The 18,967-nt window shown below is 33.5% G+C and overlaps 1 protein-coding gene across 1 annotated transcript in view; it reads left to right on the top strand.

Moving 5' to 3' along the window:
- Positions 1-155: 155 nt before the first annotated feature.
- LOC105325606 (tubulin-specific chaperone D) overlaps positions 156-18,967 on the top strand; it is a 37,299-nt gene continuing 18,487 nt past the window's right edge. Inside the window, exons 1-32 of the mRNA XM_011425240.4 lie at positions 156-337; positions 1,969-2,019; positions 2,550-2,647; positions 2,745-2,846; positions 2,953-3,099; positions 3,581-3,719; positions 3,834-3,929; positions 4,082-4,214; positions 4,544-4,680; positions 4,894-4,954; positions 5,040-5,146; positions 5,526-5,588; positions 5,844-6,000; positions 6,120-6,207; positions 6,295-6,380; positions 6,458-6,538; positions 6,657-6,730; positions 6,933-7,050; positions 7,141-7,201; positions 7,795-7,912; positions 8,204-8,259; positions 8,414-8,495; positions 8,669-8,723; positions 8,818-8,973; positions 9,691-9,825; positions 10,157-10,240; positions 11,469-11,570; positions 11,860-11,913; positions 12,047-12,185; positions 14,647-14,768; positions 15,127-15,204; positions 15,506-15,595. Coding sequence (XP_011423542.4) covers positions 181-337; positions 1,969-2,019; positions 2,550-2,647; positions 2,745-2,846; positions 2,953-3,099; positions 3,581-3,719; positions 3,834-3,929; positions 4,082-4,214; positions 4,544-4,680; positions 4,894-4,954; positions 5,040-5,146; positions 5,526-5,588; positions 5,844-6,000; positions 6,120-6,207; positions 6,295-6,380; positions 6,458-6,538; positions 6,657-6,730; positions 6,933-7,050; positions 7,141-7,201; positions 7,795-7,912; positions 8,204-8,259; positions 8,414-8,495; positions 8,669-8,723; positions 8,818-8,973; positions 9,691-9,825; positions 10,157-10,240; positions 11,469-11,570; positions 11,860-11,913; positions 12,047-12,185; positions 14,647-14,768; positions 15,127-15,204; positions 15,506-15,595 — 3,227 coding nt within the window. The 5' untranslated portion in view covers positions 156-180. The remainder of the gene's footprint in view (positions 338-1,968; positions 2,020-2,549; positions 2,648-2,744; positions 2,847-2,952; positions 3,100-3,580; positions 3,720-3,833; positions 3,930-4,081; positions 4,215-4,543; positions 4,681-4,893; positions 4,955-5,039; positions 5,147-5,525; positions 5,589-5,843; positions 6,001-6,119; positions 6,208-6,294; positions 6,381-6,457; positions 6,539-6,656; positions 6,731-6,932; positions 7,051-7,140; positions 7,202-7,794; positions 7,913-8,203; positions 8,260-8,413; positions 8,496-8,668; positions 8,724-8,817; positions 8,974-9,690; positions 9,826-10,156; positions 10,241-11,468; positions 11,571-11,859; positions 11,914-12,046; positions 12,186-14,646; positions 14,769-15,126; positions 15,205-15,505; positions 15,596-18,967) is intronic.

The following is an 18,967-nucleotide window of genomic DNA, read 5'->3' as shown; positions in this document are numbered from 1 at the left end:
TTGAAATTATTAAAACTTTATAAGTAATATTTTGCTATTATGCAAACCCTATGAAAATTAAAAGACAATGACTTTTTTCAATAATTCATAATTTAAAACTATTACAACAATTATTTCGAAGTGACGTAATAAAAATAAGCAACTCGAAATTGTTATCGTACGAATTAACTAATTTCCAAAATGACTGCCTCCATGGACGCGATGGAGGAGGAACAAGGAAAAGGGCATGTACTGGAAGAGTTTAAGGATCTACAAGAAGTAAAAAGTCTGATTGCATCCCTGAAAAATACCTACAATGACCAGGTTGCGAGGGAGGCGTCCTGTGAAAGATTCACATGTAATGTATTCACAGCGATGACTCAGTATTTGTTTATTCGTCCAGAATTTTCTCATCTTAATTTATTGACAAGAGCATTGACATTACATATTGACAGTGTTAGCAAACACATGCTAAGAGAAATAGAACCATTTTAACAAGACTTTGGACTTTCGATAGGACGTAACTATCTATTTCTTGCGTAAGTTAAAAATGACGTTAATGACGCAGTTTACACAGATTGCGTAGTGTTAACTCAAAAGCCAGACAAATCCTGTTGATTTTAAAGAGCAATGGCTGAGTGGCCTATAATGAAATAGACAGTCTAGGTCACATCACTGTTTGACACTAACTATTCAAAGTCCAAGCTCTTGTTAAAATGGTTCTACAATATGCATAACCAACTTTGAATTCATTATAATTTATGAAATCCCAAAATCAAGGCATCAGTATTGATGTGCAGAGTCCCAGTGACAGTATCAAAGGGGTACTCAAATGGGTTTAGCACATACATTCTGTCAAGATACCTGACCAATTTTAATTGACCAGCTCTATTTTTTTCTCTGTTTGATTAGTGCAGGTAAAATCCAAGTTTAGGTTTACTTGCCCCGTTACATTTGAAACTAACGGAGTTCTCTCTATCTCTGTACAAGTTTCATACCTATTAAGAAAATAAAAACATATACAAATAAAAAACAAATACAGATTAATTATAACGTCCAAATTTCAATAGCAATTGACAATAAATCAAGTTCAAATTTTGCATGAATTTATCTTCTTTCAATAATAGCAAGTATTTTATAGCAATTTGTCCTAGTTTGAAGCTCTTTACATGCCTGAGAGAGTTGGCTTTATCAGCAGACTTTGTATGGTGCCCAAAGTCATATATTGAATAAAGTTTGAACTTCTACAGAATTAGAACCATTTTAACAAGACCTTGGACTCTCAGTAGGATGTAGCTATCTATTTCTTGCGTCAAAACAAGTTAAAAATGATGCGGTTTCAAGCGAAATGTGCACCGATTGCATAGTCATAGCTCAAAAGCCAGACAAATCTTGTTGATTTCAAAGAGTCATGGCTGAGTGGCCAGCAAAGAAATAGACAGGCCTACGTCACATTGTTGTTAGACACATCTACCCAAAGTCCAAGCACTTGTTAAAATGGTTCTATGATTACTAACATTTCAACCAAACTTGGCCCAAAGCACCTTTTTACATTTGCTCAAATAATTATGATGTTTGCATAAAGGGGAGTTATTTTTTAGAACTGAAAAAAGGTTATGTGAAGAACAAGTGCAACAGAGATGCCAATATTTACTGTTAAGATTTTTTTTTAATGTAGGCCTATCATAATGTAAATTAAGTTTGTTCAAATTGTGATCCAGTAACAATCATTTTACCATCATGGGTGCAAATTAAGGTGATAATAACTTATTTTCAAGAACTACAATGTTACAAATGTTTAATAAGTATTGGCGATAGGAGATGCTCAAAGTTCAACATAGGAATATATTAATGAAAAATATTTAAAAACATAAAGAAGAACTACTTTTTATTTAATACTACAGTATGGAAGCATATAGTAGCCGTATACCAGAATAGCCTATCCTAGGTAAATTATCATATAAAGTATTATTTGTGTATTCTATATAGTCATCATTGATGAGTATCAGGAGCAGCCACACCTTATAGATCCACACCTGGGTAAGTATCCATAAAACTCAACATATAAGTACTGTGTTTATAGCAGGATGTTTATCCATGATCTCTATTGTAGATCTGTGATAATAACTGGCTTCTCTTCATATTTTCAGTTTCCTGATCATTGAGTCTCACTCATATTTTACAATGCCTTATTTTATGAAACATTTACTCAATACATTTTTTCAAATCACTTTTTCAGAGGTTTAACTTTCAGATATAAAATTTTATTGGTGAGAATTCTTGAAATGAAATTACACATTATTTCCAGGGTAGGAAAATTGATTTTCAGTATCTTTTCTAAGTTCCAAGACATACCAGTCTTTGGAATAGTATTTTGTTTCTTTAATGTATTATAAGAAATAATGTACAAGAATTGCTCATGGAATGTATTTTATCATGCTTTCTACTTATTCAAGAACTTTTTAAAGAGAAGTATTTCAACCTCCTGAATTTAAAACTCTGCTTTGAACTGTCATGTTACAATGAAATTCAAATTTCTGTTCTAATATACTTAAAACAAAATATTACAGAGTCCCTTGTGATGCAGATAATTGATATTGTAAGAAATCCCAGCCATCCACCAGCACTGAAACAGGAAGCTTACAAATACTTGTATCTCATAACCAAGGTCAGTTGTCACGTGATCCATTCATGCAATAACCATGGAAACTTTCTTTATAATTTTTTGAATTACGGTACAAAATTTTCTGGATTTATTTACATAGATGAGAGGGTTTAAAATTGTGATACGTCAGTTTCCACATGAAGTAGCAGATGTCGAGCCAGTGTTGTCAGCCATTAGCCAGCAGGAACCACAGGATTTCCAGGTACATTGTCTTCTTCCAGTATTACCAGTGTCACTTTATTCATAAAGTTTCCAAGCTAAGGCATTGTGGACAGTTTGTGGTTAATGGTGATTGACTGTGATTGTAGACCTGGGAGACTCGCTACATGCTGATTCTGTGGGTCTCGGTCGTGTGTATGATCCCCTTTGACATGGTCAGACTGGACAGCAATATTCCCTCCTCAGGGGGAGAGAAGAAACAGCCCGTCATGGATAGAATCCTGAACATTGCACGGGTAAGACAAGTCAGGCACCTCAACAAACTCCATCAGTGTAATGATTAATTTCTTTAAAAAATTTTGCATTGTTGTTTGTCGGAAATAAATTGATGGTACTGTTGTTAAGTGTTTAGAATTTCCATAGGTCTTTTGAGGTTGGATTGTTAATAAATGTTTTCAAATATTCAACTTGATTCTGTTCCAACAAACCTCCCTTTTAGTTTTGACTAGTGACTGTCACTGCATATATTTATGCTCCATCACCTTATACTGTAGATTCATAATTAAATGCGAGGAATTAATATCCACGTAAAACCGCGAGAAGCAACCCTCGTGAATTTTTAAATCAGTCTTTTATTTTTCAGACAGTTTTGTTCTATAGGAAATTATAACAAAAAATGGTCCTTGCGATTTTATATTCTCACGATTTGATACAAAACAATGGAATCGTGGTATTAAGTACTCGCTTAAATTTAAATTTATCTAAATTCTCTTACAGACCTACCTTACAGTCAATGACAAATGTCGCGATGCTGCAGCTTTCCTTGCAGCCAAATTCTGCACTCGTCCCGATGTCCGAAAAGAAAAACTCCCAGAGTTCTTAGACTGGTCTCTGCAAGTCCTCCACAATGCTAACAGTATGTATAACAATCTAAACTGGTTCATGGTCCGTTAGGATAATATGTTTGCATGACAGATGATGAAGGATCTACCTCTTACTTATACTCATCTTCTCTATGCTCACATTGTAGTGGACACAATTGTTGGAAACAACCAAGTCAGTGGGGTGTTAACAATGCTAGCTCTTCTGTTCAAAAATGGAAAAAGAGAAGATCTTCTGGAGTTTGGTAAGAGCAGACATTCAAATCTGACTATCACTTTACCTATTTTTACCTGTACTTTTTCAGTAATTGTTTATTTTTTGGCTCTGATAATATTTCATGACAAATTTAGAAATATTAGAGGCATAATTATTATCTATATTGTACCATTTATAAAGCTGCACCAGTTCTTCAAGTCGTAGAGAAATTGGAGTTGAATAAAAACAACAACACGCTTTTGAGAAAAGCTGCAGTCAAGGTCATCCAGAGGCTTGGTCTGACTTTTCTGAAGGCCAGGGTAGCTGCATGGAGGTATGTGGTCATCTTTAAATTTCATTTTAATTACAAAATGAACTGAAAATGCATGTGCAGTAAAAGAGTTTTGAAAATATTTCAAATATATGTGTACAAATCAAGTTTTTTGTAATGCGGTAATAAGTACAGGCACATGTTGTATTGTTCAAAGGAATTTCCAAAATTTTTAAAAACAGGCACTCTAAAAAATATTAATGACAGGAAATAAAGTAATTTTACACATGTGCTTTATAGCATGAATATTTGCATTAGTGTACATATAAAGACAATCTTGTGTGACTACCAGCAACTAAACTAGACTCATTACCCGGTATTCTGTGTGACAGATACCAGCGTGGAAACCGTTCACTATTAGACAATCTGCTGAAGAGAGGGAATGTTCAGCCGACCGTGAATCAAACACAAGCTGTGGAGGAAGAGGAGGAAGAATATGACATTCCAGAGGAGCTGGAGGATGTCATAGGTCAGTATATCACGTGTTATGTGAAATTGTACAATATATTGAATGTTACACCAGGTTTACATGATCATGGAGGAAGTCATAGGGTTAGTACATCATGTGAGATGCTTTGATTAATCTGGTATAAGGATCGAAAGCAGATATTTTTTTTTGAAATTGATTTATTGTCAAAGGGTGTGCTTTGCTTTTGGTAAATATTTAGTGTCTTATTCACAGAGTACCTCCTTGGTGGACTCAAGGACAAAGATACCATAGTCAGATGGTCTGCTGCAAAGGGGTAAATCGTTTATAAAAGTCGTTTCTTTTTTTACGGATCTGTATGATAAACATTGGATCTCTATGAGTGTTTTGGATTATTTTAGGATTGGCAGAGTCACAGGTCGTCTTCCAATGGAGCTAGCAGATGAAGTGGTGGGATCAGTCCTACAGTTATTTACTCTACTAGAGACAGAGGGGGCCTGGCATGGGGGTAAGTTGTTGTAAAGTGTAGAATTGTCTTCACACACACAATTCCTAGCGTAAGAAAAAACCCATCACTCTTGTACCTTCTTCCCACATAAAGAGATATATTATTTCAGGTCTCTAAAAATGACATCATTGTTACAGGTATACTTTTAAAAAGCACCGTTAGAATCATTTTCAATAAATGTTAACTGTCACTGTTGTGGGTTTTAGCCTCAGCTAAATTACTGTACCACTTTGTTGAGAAAGATGCACTTTGTCTTTCTTTACTTATAGATAAAGTTTACTTTTTGAACCATCATTTTATTTTCAATCTAAGTTTATTCATTAAGTTTATTAAAAATACTTTCCTCCTATAAAGACTGACCTGGACACTATTTTTTCAGGTTGCCTGACGCTGGCAGAGCTGGGTAGGCGTGGCTTGTTGCTCCCTCAGAGGCTCCCTGATGGTCAGTATTTAGATCTAGCCATGTATATCTGCTAATTGCTTACATATTTGTGTATTGAAGAAATAAACTTACTGATTTATATTACTTTATATTCACTCTAAGAATCAAGAACGATACCGATAGACTGTAAAATCTAAAAAGAGTACCTGGTACTTCCTAACCTTCAATTCAAATTCGATATTTAAATTTCTAGCATTAAAATGAGCTCTTTTGGCATTGGTTTTTGAGTGAATTTTCTTATCGTTGTGCCTTCAGTGGTACCTGTCATGTTGAAGTCGCTGGAGTATGATGAGAGAAGAGGCGATTTCTCTGTTGGAGCCAATGTGCGGGATGCAGCCTGTTATGTCAGCTGGGCATTTGCTAGGGCCTACAATCCTGGAGACATGGCCAAATATGTGAAAGACATCGCAAAGTATGATTTCATATAGATTGATGCATGCAATTTGATTAAACAAGACTTGAGGATCAGGCACTTATTTGGTTGCCTTAATGGCTGTAAATTTTGAACTGTAATTTATTCCTTTATTCCAGTGCCTTGGTGAAGGTGTCAATATTTGACCGAGAGGTCAATGTTCGGCGGGCGGCAGCTGCTGCCTTTCAGGAGAATGTGGGGCGACAGGTCAGTAAGTCAGGGAGAAGGCTCAGAATAATTTTGATTTATATCTATCATTTATGAATGATTTGACATTCTCCCCTCTTTGTACAGGGAATTTTCCCCCATGGCATTGACATCCTGACACACGCTGACTATTTCGCAGTAGGGAACAGGTCTCATTGCTTCCTGGACTTGAGGTACATACAGTTTCTGCTAAAAATCTTCAGTTTGAGTCTCACACAATAGATTATGATTTAATATTTCTTTCTTGCAGTGTTTACATAGCTCAGTTCCCAGAGTACACTGTTGCGCTAATTAATCACCTGGCTGATGTAAAGGTTAGCCACTGGGACAGGTAAGAATCTCTCTCTTTTTCTCTCTCTCTTTTTTCAAGATAAAGCAAATGTCAATAATCTAAAACTGGTATGTAAGAAATGGAAACATACATAACAAGTACTTCCTTTCAATTACAGCTCTATGAGAGAACTCTCAGCCCGAGGACTTCATAACCTTACCCCTAAAGCTCCAGAGCTTATGGCTGAGCAAGGTATGATCATGGTTGTATTTTTCTTGTAAATATTACAGGTAATTATAAATAATAAATGAACATTATAGCTGAAGTCACCTGTGTAATACAATGTACTCAAGTTGAATGTCTGATTAAAATGGAAGTGAAGATGGGAACTGAAAAGTCACAAACTGGTATTCTAAAGGAATAAAATAAAATTAGAAGTTGTCTCTCACTGCAGTGTTACCAAGACTGATCCCCTTGACAACAGGAATGGATCTGTTTGCTAGGCACGGTGCCATACTGGCTGTCGCAGAAATCACTCATGCTCTAGCTAAAGTAGCAGAGGACAAAAATAAGTAAGGTCTTAAATCTTATTATTAGATTTATTGGCTTTATTTGAGCATTTTGTGTGGTTTGTTGTTAAAATCTATTATATTGTATTTCAGGTCTATCACAGATGTTTTAAGTGAAGAAGTCATAGAAGGAATGAAAAATATCATTAAACTGGTAAAATACAAATATAGGAATGCAATATTTTCTTATACAAGTAGAATAAGTTGTTTGTAAAAAAGAAAATAATGAAAACTTGAACACCATATGATTAAGACTCATTCATTTCTGAAAAAAAAGTTTTTTTTCTCATTTGGTCTTCCTTTATATGTGATTACTGTTAGAATTTTTGAACTGAAAGAAGATTATTTCTTGTGTGGTAGGACTGGGTTTAGGATCATTTACATGAATTAAGGTTAATTTTATATAGACACTCTGACAGTTGCAAGAACTGGCAGACGACATGAGAACACATTACCCTATTATTTGTAAATGTTTCCTCTTTACCAAATCTAATGGAAAATTATATTAAGATCTAACTGTGTTAAACATATGCATGTATCTGTAATTCATAGTTACACCATTTTATCAATTTCACTCATTATCAAACAGAAAATGCATTTTAATGTACATTTGTATTTGCTTCTTTCGTATCCAGTAATTTTTTTCATTGTTTTGGTAAAAGTCACATGACCTAATATGAGCATGACTACAAAGATATAGGCTCTTTTGTAATTTTAATGTCTGCTGTGATTTGATTCTTTCAACAGTTAAACACTGCCAACCTTTTCCGTGGCTGGGGCGGGGACCTGATGAGGAGGGCCATGACCTGTCTGATAGAGAAGCTGTCCCTGGCCAAGTTACCTTTCCACGGGGATCCCGTCCTGGGTAAGTGTCTTTTAGAATGAGTGAAATAACAGTCAACTTATATTCACAACATATGATGTTTGAAGGAAACTGATTTTTCAACAAGTTAGCATAAATTTGATTTTGTCTATTTCCAAATGCATTTTATTTTATGTGCTTGACATTTTGAGATTTATTTGATTGAACAGAAATTGCTTATCACAAAAAATGCAAAAATGAAATACACAGCAACACACTATACCAGTACTTTTATGCCCCATTCATTAATGGTTCCACTGATTTTTTGGTATACCAGCTATGTTCTATTTTCAGATCTTTGGCAGGATTTGATTAGCGGATGTTTACAACATGTTGAACAAGATGTTCAGGTAATATTAATGATATAAAATCTAATTTTATAAGATATGCATGTACATGTCTATGTATGTTCCATCCACTTGCATTTATATGATGGTAAAATTTATAGAGTATTGATTATGATTCCTAGACATCTCATATCATATAAACACCTGTTCATTGTAGATAGCAGCAGCCCAAGCCATTCCTGCATTCTACAGAGAGTATTTTATGGAGGGTGATGGATCCCCAAAGAAAGACAAGCAAGGTCATCATTGCATATTGACATTATTATAAGTAATCTCAATGGCAGAAAATACAAGATTTGGAAGTATTTTCAGTTAGATACTCTGGTAACCCAAAAACTAAATAAGGCTAATGTTGATAGATTGATCTCTGACTTCTACAAGAAACAGATCTGATTGTTTTTTTGTGTTACAGAATGGGTGGTCAGGAAGTACACCCAGGAGCTGAAGAGTAACATGGAAACTACCAGGTACTGATTGTCAGGCAAACACAGCATCAGTAAAACACTCAGGAGACTATATGTCAGTTTACTTCATCGTACTTCATGTGTTCTCCTTTTGCAGGAAGGGCTTTTCCCTAGCTCTTGGGGCTTTACCCAAGTTCTTTCTCCAAGGACAGCTAGAGGTTGTCTTCACAAGTTTGTTTGAAGCTGCTGAAATCAAAGAGAAGGAGAAGAAATGGGTGGAGGCCAGGAGAGACGCCATTAAGGCCATCACTAAGTAAGTGTGTCAGCAAGGCCATTAAGAGTTCAGGGTGCATGTTTACTTGGGTGTTTCTATTGAATTTCTCAAGGTACACTCATACATTTCATTCATTTTTGGACCTAAGCATCTACATGTATTTAATATTTTAATTGGATATTAGTTAATTCATCAGTAAGCAGACAAGAAGCTGTATAAAAGGTGATAAGATATGATAATTATCAAATTAATTAAATTTACAGTATGTGTAAAGCAAAAATAGTAGCAAAAAGACGCATTATTATAACTTGGAAAGCATAGCATAACATTGAGTGACATAATTTTGTCTTTGATCTATTTATTCTCATTATGCAATTATTTAAATGATACACATATTCAATTAGGTGCAGAACTGTAGCTCCATGGGAAATTTGATTGGATGGACTGTAAAGCTACACTTTCATCCATAAAAAAATGTATATTTATTGTGCACAAAAAGTTGACGTACACAGTTTTGGACTTATTAACCTATTTGCTCAGGAAGTTTTTGGTATGAAAATATTTACAGAATATATTCATAATTTAGTAACATAAGTCCAAAACCATGCTCAACTTTTGTGCGCAATTAATATACAGCTTTTGGATGAATGGAACAGTACCTTCACAGTCCATCAACCTGAATTTCTCATGGAGCTACAGTCAGCGCTAAACAAGAGCACTGCAACATCAACCTCTACTGAATCTGTTTGTTTCCAGTATATGTACTGCGGTGGGGGTGGGAAACTCGCCCCAGGGGAGCCTGTGTGCCGACAATGTCCCTGCTGTCTATAACGCCCTGCTGAGGGCCATGACAGACTACACTCTGGACAGTCGAGGCGACGTCGGAGCTTGGTAGGTTCTCTTCCACTCAAATTGCTGTAAATTACTGTAAACATTTTTTTATATGTATGCAGGAAAATATTGTGAGGTTTATTCGAAATTTTGTTGCCTAAATATTTCTCCAGTTTCTACATGCTGTTTGTATTTGTTTAACATTAATTACAGAGGTTCAACCATGAAAACTAGTCGTTACAAAAATGTTATCTCTTGTTGATTGCTAATTAAAGCAGGCACTAATATTTGGGTTTACAGTAATACTGATGTAAGTATTCCCAAGTGTTTCTCCATGTAGAACTAAAAAACTTCTTTGTGAATGAATACAAAAAATTGAATTATTTTACAGGGTGCGAGAGGCAAGCATGACTGGGCTACAGGAAGTGACATCACTTCTGGTCAGCAACAAGCCGGAATTGTTTACAGCGGATATGTAAGTCAGTCTGTCATCGGATGACAGATCAGTCATTATGAGAAAAAGGTCTAGACATTGTTCATAAATTTTTATTAAAAAGATAAGAAATAAAGAGGATTAATGCACACTGTGAAGTAACAAGAATATTAATCTTAGTTTGTTTTATTTGGGTTTTATTTCTTGGTAAATGGGGTATTCCACGCTGGACTTTTGGGGATTTTATTTCCGGGCTGATGTACCGTATATACTCGCCTATAAGTAATGTTCGCATATAAGTTGGTTTTTCAGGTTTATTTACAAGATTTTGCCATTGACCCTCTTATAAGTCGGGTAATTATTTCTGGATAAGCAGTCTATAGATTGTCAATCAAATATGCACATGTTATCAAGAATGACTTTATTCTAGATAAAAAAATTATTGGTGTTTGACCCCTCTGTTATCGTTTCCTATATGCAATTCATTTTAAAAGAATTGTGTTCAGTTAAAATGATAGTGATGTTGATCCCCTGATGACTGATTAAGATGGTATAGCCCCATTTAAAAGTGGTGTGTTAGCTTGTGTTGTTTTAGGTGACATGCCACCTACAGCCACCAATATAGCTCAAATTGCTGTTCTGCAATCCCACTAGATCGATTTTAGATGCCATGTTTTTTAATAGTTTTCTGTAAACAGACTTTCTTGAAGTTTGTAACTTTAGATTTTGGACGCCATTATATTTTTTAAATGCTCATTACAACTTGATTATAGCTCAAAAACTATTTTAAATGCTACTGGAAATAAAATGACAGTGATTTTATCCCCTACTGACTGATTAGGGTTGGTAATTAGCCTCTTAAAATCAGTGCTAGCTTGTGTTGTTTTGAATACAGTTATACCTACAGCTATTATCACCTCAGGTGTAAATTATTTCTTGCTTAAATAAAAAATACTATCAAATAAACCTTGTTCATATTTTCAAGAAATACAGTTGAAACTTTCAATGTATGTATTAATGTGTTTATATTTTAAGTACCGGTAATTAGAAATAAACATGTCAAGTATATAGGGATTGCAAGTCTAAAGTTGCAAGCAGAATGGCACCCAAAAACGAAGTTTTACTCAGTGGAAAAATTATCTGATTGTATGTCATGCCTGTAAGTCGGACCCCTACTTTTTATTCAGATTTCTACTCCCAAAATACCAACTTATAAGCAAGTATATACCGTACAATTCACACTGTGCTTTCGGTTTTTATTTCTGGGTAGATGTACGAGAGCCATGCAGTGTCTGGTCCAGCAGTGCTGTGAGAAGATTGACCGGACGCGATCTCACGCCGGACAGATCTTCTCGGTGTTCCTGTCTCATGAGTAAGTATTGTCCATGGAGGAGGCAAAAAATATATTGAGAAGTTACAATATTCTGGAAGAAATGAGTTTATCTTAATCCAATGAAAGTTACAATGATTATAAACAAACAGTCAGATGAACACAATATTTCTATGTCCCTCTCAAACAAGAATTTTTCTACTGTTAAAAAGGTTCATAGAACTAGACATTGTATGACTTTAAAATGCACATAAGCAATCAACATTCAAAAGGCCCTAACTATTGTTTTTGATCTATATACATGTACATTTTCATTATTAATTTTTTTCAGACCTGAAATCCCTCATATTCCCCACAGAGAAGAACTACACCAAATATTTCCTAAGTAAGCTCCAGTTATTAAATAAAATTTATATGACATATTCATTTCTTTTAAAAAGTAGTCTAAAATGACAATTGTTGAAAAAAAAATTATTTTTTAGAAAATTTAAAAGATTAAACATTTGTTTTTTCCACAGATCTGAGCTAGGAGACATTAATTGGGGCGCTCCGTCGGACACGTTCTGTCGATTCACCCAGCTGCTGGGACTGGAGACGTACATGTATAACGTGTTACTGGGGCTCACTGTCAGCGTGGGAGGACTCACAGAGTCACTGGTCAGTAACCAAGGGAGAGAGGGGCTAATCAGTAATGAATCCATGGGGGGGGGGGGGGGGGGGGGAATATAATTCAACCTTCACTTTGTGTCATTTGTAATTAAATTGACAGCAGCACCTTTGTTCAACACTGGATATGTGTTACTGACTGTATCTCACAAGATATCATATAAGACATTGTTCAACTAACTGTATCTCATGAGATATCATATATGACATTGTTTAACTTAATGTATCTCATGAGATATCATATATGACATTGTTCAACTAACTGTATCTCATGAGATATCATATATGACATTGTTCAATTTAATGTATCTTATGAGATATCATATATGCCATTGTTAAACTAACTGTATCTCATGAGATATCATATATGACATTGTTCAACTAACTGTATCTCATGAGATATCATATATGACATTGTTCAACTTAATATATCTCATGAGATATCAAATATGACATTGTTCAACTTAATGCATCTCATGAGATATCATATATGACATTGTTCAACTTAATGTATCTCATGAGATATCAAATATGACATTGTTCAACTAACTGTATCTCATGAGAAATCATATATGACATTGTTCAAATTAATGTATCTCATGAGATATCATTTATGACATTGTTCAACTTAATGTATCTCATGAGATATCAAATATGACATTGTTCAACTTAATGCATCTCATGAGATATCATATATGACATTGTTCAACTTAATGTATCTCATAAAATATCAAATATGACATTGTTCAACTAACTGTATCTCATGAGATATCATATATGACATTGTTCAACTTAATGTATCTCATAAAATATCAAATATGACATTGTTCAACTAACTGTATCTCATGAGATATCATATATGACATTGTTCAACTTAATGTATCTCATGAGATATCATATATGACATTGTTCAACCTGTATCTCATGAGATATCATATATGGCATTGTGTTACTACTGTATCTCATAGATATCATATATTACATTGTTCAAGTTACTTTATCTCAGTTAGTTGAACAATGTCATATTTGATATTTTATGGGATACATTAAGTTGAACAATGTCATATATGATATCTCATGAGATGCATTAAGTTGAACAATGTCATAAATGATATCTCATGAGATACAGTCAGTTGAATAATGTCTTATATGATATCTCATGAGATACAGTTAGTTGAACAATGTCATATTTGATATCTCATGAGATACATTAAGTTGAACAATGTCATATATGATATCTCATGAGATAACACAATGCCATATATGATATCTCATGAGATAAAGTAAGTAAAACAATGCCATATTTAATATCTAATGAGATACAGTAAGTAACACAATGCCATATATGATATCTCATGAGATAAAATAAGTAAAACAATGCCATATATGATATCTCATGAGATACATTAAGTTGAACATTTATGACATTGTTCAACTTAATGTATCTCATGAGATATCAAATATGACATTGTTCAACTTAATGTATAACATGAGATATCAAATATGACATTGTTCAACTTAATGTATCTCATGAGATATCAAATATGACATTGTTCAACTTAATGCATCTCATGAGATATCATATATGACATTGTTCAACTTAATGTATCACATGAGATATCATATAAGATGTTCAACTTACTTTATCTCATGAGATATCATATATGGCATTGTGTTACTTACTGTATCTCATGAGATATCATATATGATATTGTTCAACTTAATGTATCTCATGAGATATCATAAATGACATTGTTCAACTTAATGTATCTCATGAGATATCATATATGGCATTGTTTTACTTATTTTATCTCATGAGATATCATATATGGCATTGTGTTACTTACTGTATCTCATTAGATATTAAATATGGCATTGTTTTACTTACTTTATCTCATGAGATATCATATATGGCATTGTGTTACTTCCGGGTCTCATGAGATATCATATATGACATTGTTCAACTTACTTTATCTCATGAGATATCATATATGGCTTTGTGTTACTTACTGTATCTCATGAGATATCATATATGACATTGTTCAACTTAATGTATCTCATGAGATATCATATATGACATTGTTCAACTAACTGTATCTTATGAGATATCATATATGACATTGTTTAACTTACTGTATCTTATGAGATATCATATATGACATTATATTACTTACTGTAACTCAAGAGATATCATTTATGACATCAGGCGACATCACAGGATGTTGGAGTTGAATATCCAGTGCATATCCCATTACTCTGCATAAGTTTTGTAGTATTCCTGTCTTGGTAATATAAATAGTTAATAAAATATGTTAACTGTTGATGATTCATGTTTTTACAGGTGTTCATCCAAACATTGTTAATTTTTACAGGTACATGTATTATCCTGAACTTATCCATATTTGATAAGGTTATATACAGGTGTGATCCTATATCATATTTGATATTACAGGTGATTCACTCCAGTTCTTCTCTACATGTTTACCTAAGGTCTATAAGTAAGGACTTAACAAAGATGACTCACTTTGGAGAGGTGTTGTTACAGATATTTAAAGATTACCAGAAAGTTGACAGGTGTGTGTTCAACATTATTGAAGTGTCTGTATATGGATGTAGACCATTCATAACTCTGTTATATAGACCAAATATCATGAGCTAGTACATGCACATATGTGTGTGTGTGTGTGTGTGTGTGTGTGTGTTTACATAATTCATGTAAAACATAGAAATAATTATTTTTTATGTCAAAATAATTTCATCTTATTCTTAATTGGTACATTTACTTAAAAAATGTAAAATTTACTAAAATCTAACCCCCCAAAATACCTTATTTACATGAAATATTTTAAAAAACGTAAATGTATGACTGTTGTGAATGATTGACTGCATTGAATCCTGGGAATGATGAACAAAGTTTTGTTTTCGCCTGTAGGGTGTCCTTTCCTATGCTGAAGATGCTGGACCAGCTTTTGTCGAAAGGTTGTTTTGATGTGTTCTCTGGTGTGAACCAGTAAGTGATACACAGATACAGAGTGTATTGTCTTTGTTAAGGAAATACATTTTGAAAGCCTGAAAAAATTATACTCCTCTTTACAAAAATTTATTATTAATGAATAAACATGTAGTTTTAACAAGTTTTTGTTATCAAGAACTAAATTTAGTTCTTGATTGAAAATTTTAAGATAATTTATACCATTAAGATTGATTAAAGTGAAGGTGTCTACTTAGAAATAATTTGTGAATTATGATAAAGATTCATTTTTGGATAAAAATCTGTCGAAAAAGAACTGTAATTTTCAATTTTTTTCCAGACACCAGTTTCCCTTGTCTGTGATAGATATAGTGAAGACTGAAGTGACACGCAGTGGAGATCCCCATAAGCTGATCGCTAGCGTTGAAGTGTAAGTCCAACCTTGGTATTCTGTTTAAACTCTAATGACTTTTGAATTTTGATGATAGATCACCATCGCTGGCGTCAAAGTGAAAGTCACATCTCTTTATTACAATATGATGGGTATTTTCTACGACTCAAAATTTTTGCAGTTTATACCTTGAAAGGTTTCGAATTATATTCTGTGTTTCCAATTTTTTCTACTCTATTAGACCACAGAAAATTTCAATAAATTAACATAGTACTTATTGTACATTGTATCAATTATTGATTCCCTCTTTCATGTGTGTTTCGGGACTCCGCTGGGGTATAACCATGGACACTGTGTGTAATGAGGGTGTGGTTCTCATTGATAATTCTCTATTACATAATCAGCCTCCTGTTGACTCTAGTCGCAGTAATTGTTGTGTGGTCAATTTTTATCTAACAATTTCTGGTAAAGGATGCATTTGTCTCTTATTGTATATCAGAGTTATGTAGCTCAGAAATGTGCACGAAATTTATAAATGATGATTAAATAAAATCTTTTAACATTATGTGACCTGTAATCAAATTGCGTATTTATATTTGACTGACTGAAACGTTTGACATTATTCAATTAGGCCGATCATAATTGAAAATACTTGACTGACACCTTTCTTGTGTGATTATTTATCTAAGAATAATCCTCTAATTAGGCTATTATCATTAAAGACTGATGTTGTTTTGAACGAGATTTGCAAATGAATTTATACAATCACTTGGAATACATTATCTACACATGCAGATTGATATGTGTAACCTGAAAATAAATAATGTTTGATCATTTGTTACTTTTTGAGTGATACATGTATATTCAGTAGAATATTAGTCTGTGGTGTCATATATAGTAAGTCTGAATTGCACAAACTGTTCTACCCATATGATAGTAAACTGTAATGATAATACGAGTTAATTTGGGGTAATTACAGTGTACAGACAACTGAGTAACATACTGACCACATTAGAGAATGCAACCAGTATCACAGTTAGCATTGCATTTAGTGAATAACTCAAGAATATTTTGCTACTTTAATTTCTGTGGATTTTTTAAAAAAACAACACAGAAAAAAACCATAATACGATATTACTCTGTGGTTTAGTCGTTAGCCCTGTGTAGTGTGTCTACTCTCATGACTCTGAAAAAACTCATGTTCTAGTGGTAAAGCATAAATCTAATACTGTGGAATCATGAGATTTCGTGGTGGCTCAATTTTCATGGAATTCGTGGGTACCTCTCATCCACAAATTAACATCCTCCACGAATTAATAAATTAAGGTAATAAAGGCATATTTCCTTTGTTAGTTTTAGAGAATACACGAAATTACGTCCCCATGAACCTGTAAAATTTAAGCAATCCTCGAAAATTGGCCCCCATGAAATTAAATGATTCCACAGTATCTCTCTTCTTTACACTCTCTTAGAGTTCAGAGATTCCATGATTTACTCTGTTAGAAGTCCAATCTCTGTTAAAACTCTGTTTTGCTGATAAGTCACAAGAGCTTACAATTACACAACCTTACTATCTTCACTTTTTGTCTGTTAAAATTAAATTTTCTGTTTATATGCATAAACCACTTGAATGATCTATTTTAACTACATGCATATTTATGAACTATCAGTCAGGCCAGTGATGGGCCTCTTAACAATAAATTGATATTGTGGTCTTATTCTGGATAATTCATCAAGTGCAAACAAATTTAACACTCAATTCTAATTAGATTCTCTTACAGGATAAGAATTTGAATTCTAAAGTCAAAACCTTATGAAGCTGAATTGCTTGGTCTGTAAGATTGCATAGATTTACCTTGTCAGCAACTCTGCTGAGGTGGTAACTCTAAAGCTTGGAGTGCTACCTTTTTTGGCTCACCTGAATCAAAGGTTTTTGAACTGAAAAGCGGTAGCTTTGCGCGCAGTCTTTTTTCGCGTATATTTCACTGCATAGATTTTGATGTACTACAAATGTAGTAAGGATTTCTGATTAGTAATTAGCGATATCAACTAAAATATAAGACTTTTGAAATTTAGTAATATCAACATATGCAATAAAAATGTTTGCATGCATTTACCATCATATTGATTACCGTATTAAAGCTATTTATTTTTAGAGGAAAAAATATTTGAGTGCAGAGACTTTAACAATTGCCTTGGTTCAGAAAAAATAGGTTAAGTTGCCAAAATTCAACATATAAGAAAAGTAAGAACTTGTAGGAAATCATACATTCTTTTTCAATATCAAAATGATGTTTACATGCTTATCACAAATCATGCAGCATTGCAATAAACTGCAAGTCAAGTTTTCTGTTATGGCCAAGTGAAAAGATATATTTAGTCATCGTTAAAGCCACATGTGGAACTGCAAAGCTTCTTTTATCTTGGCAAGGACGACATCGACATGTCTTGTAACTAATGTTATCACGGGAAGTGGCTTCTTTCATTGTTCAATGTAAAACACATGCTTGAAAACTTATCATTCAACTGGCTTGAAAAAGCGTTTGTGTGCCTCCAATTCAAAGTCATGCGCTAATTTCAAACCCGACAAGATTTTTTGACCACAATGGCTTCCAAAATGGCTATCTATCAAGACAAGGAACGTATTTTGAAGAAAAGCGGTAGATTTTTTAATAAAATAAATGACAGAGCTAAAAAGCGGTAGACTTCCGCGTAAATCGGTAGAGTTAACATGTATGGATACAAGTGAACATATTTTGCCAAATGTGATACTTTTTAAAAACTTTAAAAAATATATATTTCTGTTTGAGAAAGGGATGCATATTTTACACCACAATGGAACTTAAAATTTTTTTTTAACAAGTAAAGTGTTGGCTATCATAATTTATTAAGTATTTGTAGCCTTTATTCTGAAAAAAAAATGCTACTTTGTTTTTTTAAAACAATTATTGTTGGAGCGTATTTAGCAGAAAATTTTGTGCTCTTAATTTGTTGATAGATAAATTGTATTCAAATGGCCATTTAAAACTGTTTTAAACTGTTTATTCATCAATTAGAGCTGTGTATTCACCATCTCCGTGTACGCCGCTACTACAGATGTTATTAATAGATCTGTGCAATAGATCCTGGTTATTCATCAATTAGAGCTGTGTATTCACCATCTCCGTGTACGCCGCCACTACAGATTTTATTTTAAATAGATCTGTGCAATAGATCCTGGTTCTGGGCCTGAGTTAGCCTACCTCATCATTCTTTTAAAAAATTATCAGCATTTTTAAAAAAGACACATAATTAAGTACTATTTATTTAAACAAACAACTCATTGAGGATTCTTTTCACCTTTATTTTTTAACGCCTCTGCAGCCCTATCAAAGCTTTTGTTTTACACATATGCTCTTGGCTTTAATTCAT

The sequence above is a fragment of the Magallana gigas genome, chromosome 7, assembly GCF_963853765.1.
Source record: "Magallana gigas chromosome 7, xbMagGiga1.1, whole genome shotgun sequence".
In the NCBI taxonomy this organism is placed as follows: domain Eukaryota; kingdom Metazoa; phylum Mollusca; class Bivalvia; order Ostreida; family Ostreidae; genus Magallana; species Magallana gigas.
The sequence above is the reverse complement of the archived record's forward strand: the minus strand, read 5'-3'. Positions and strand labels throughout refer to the sequence as shown.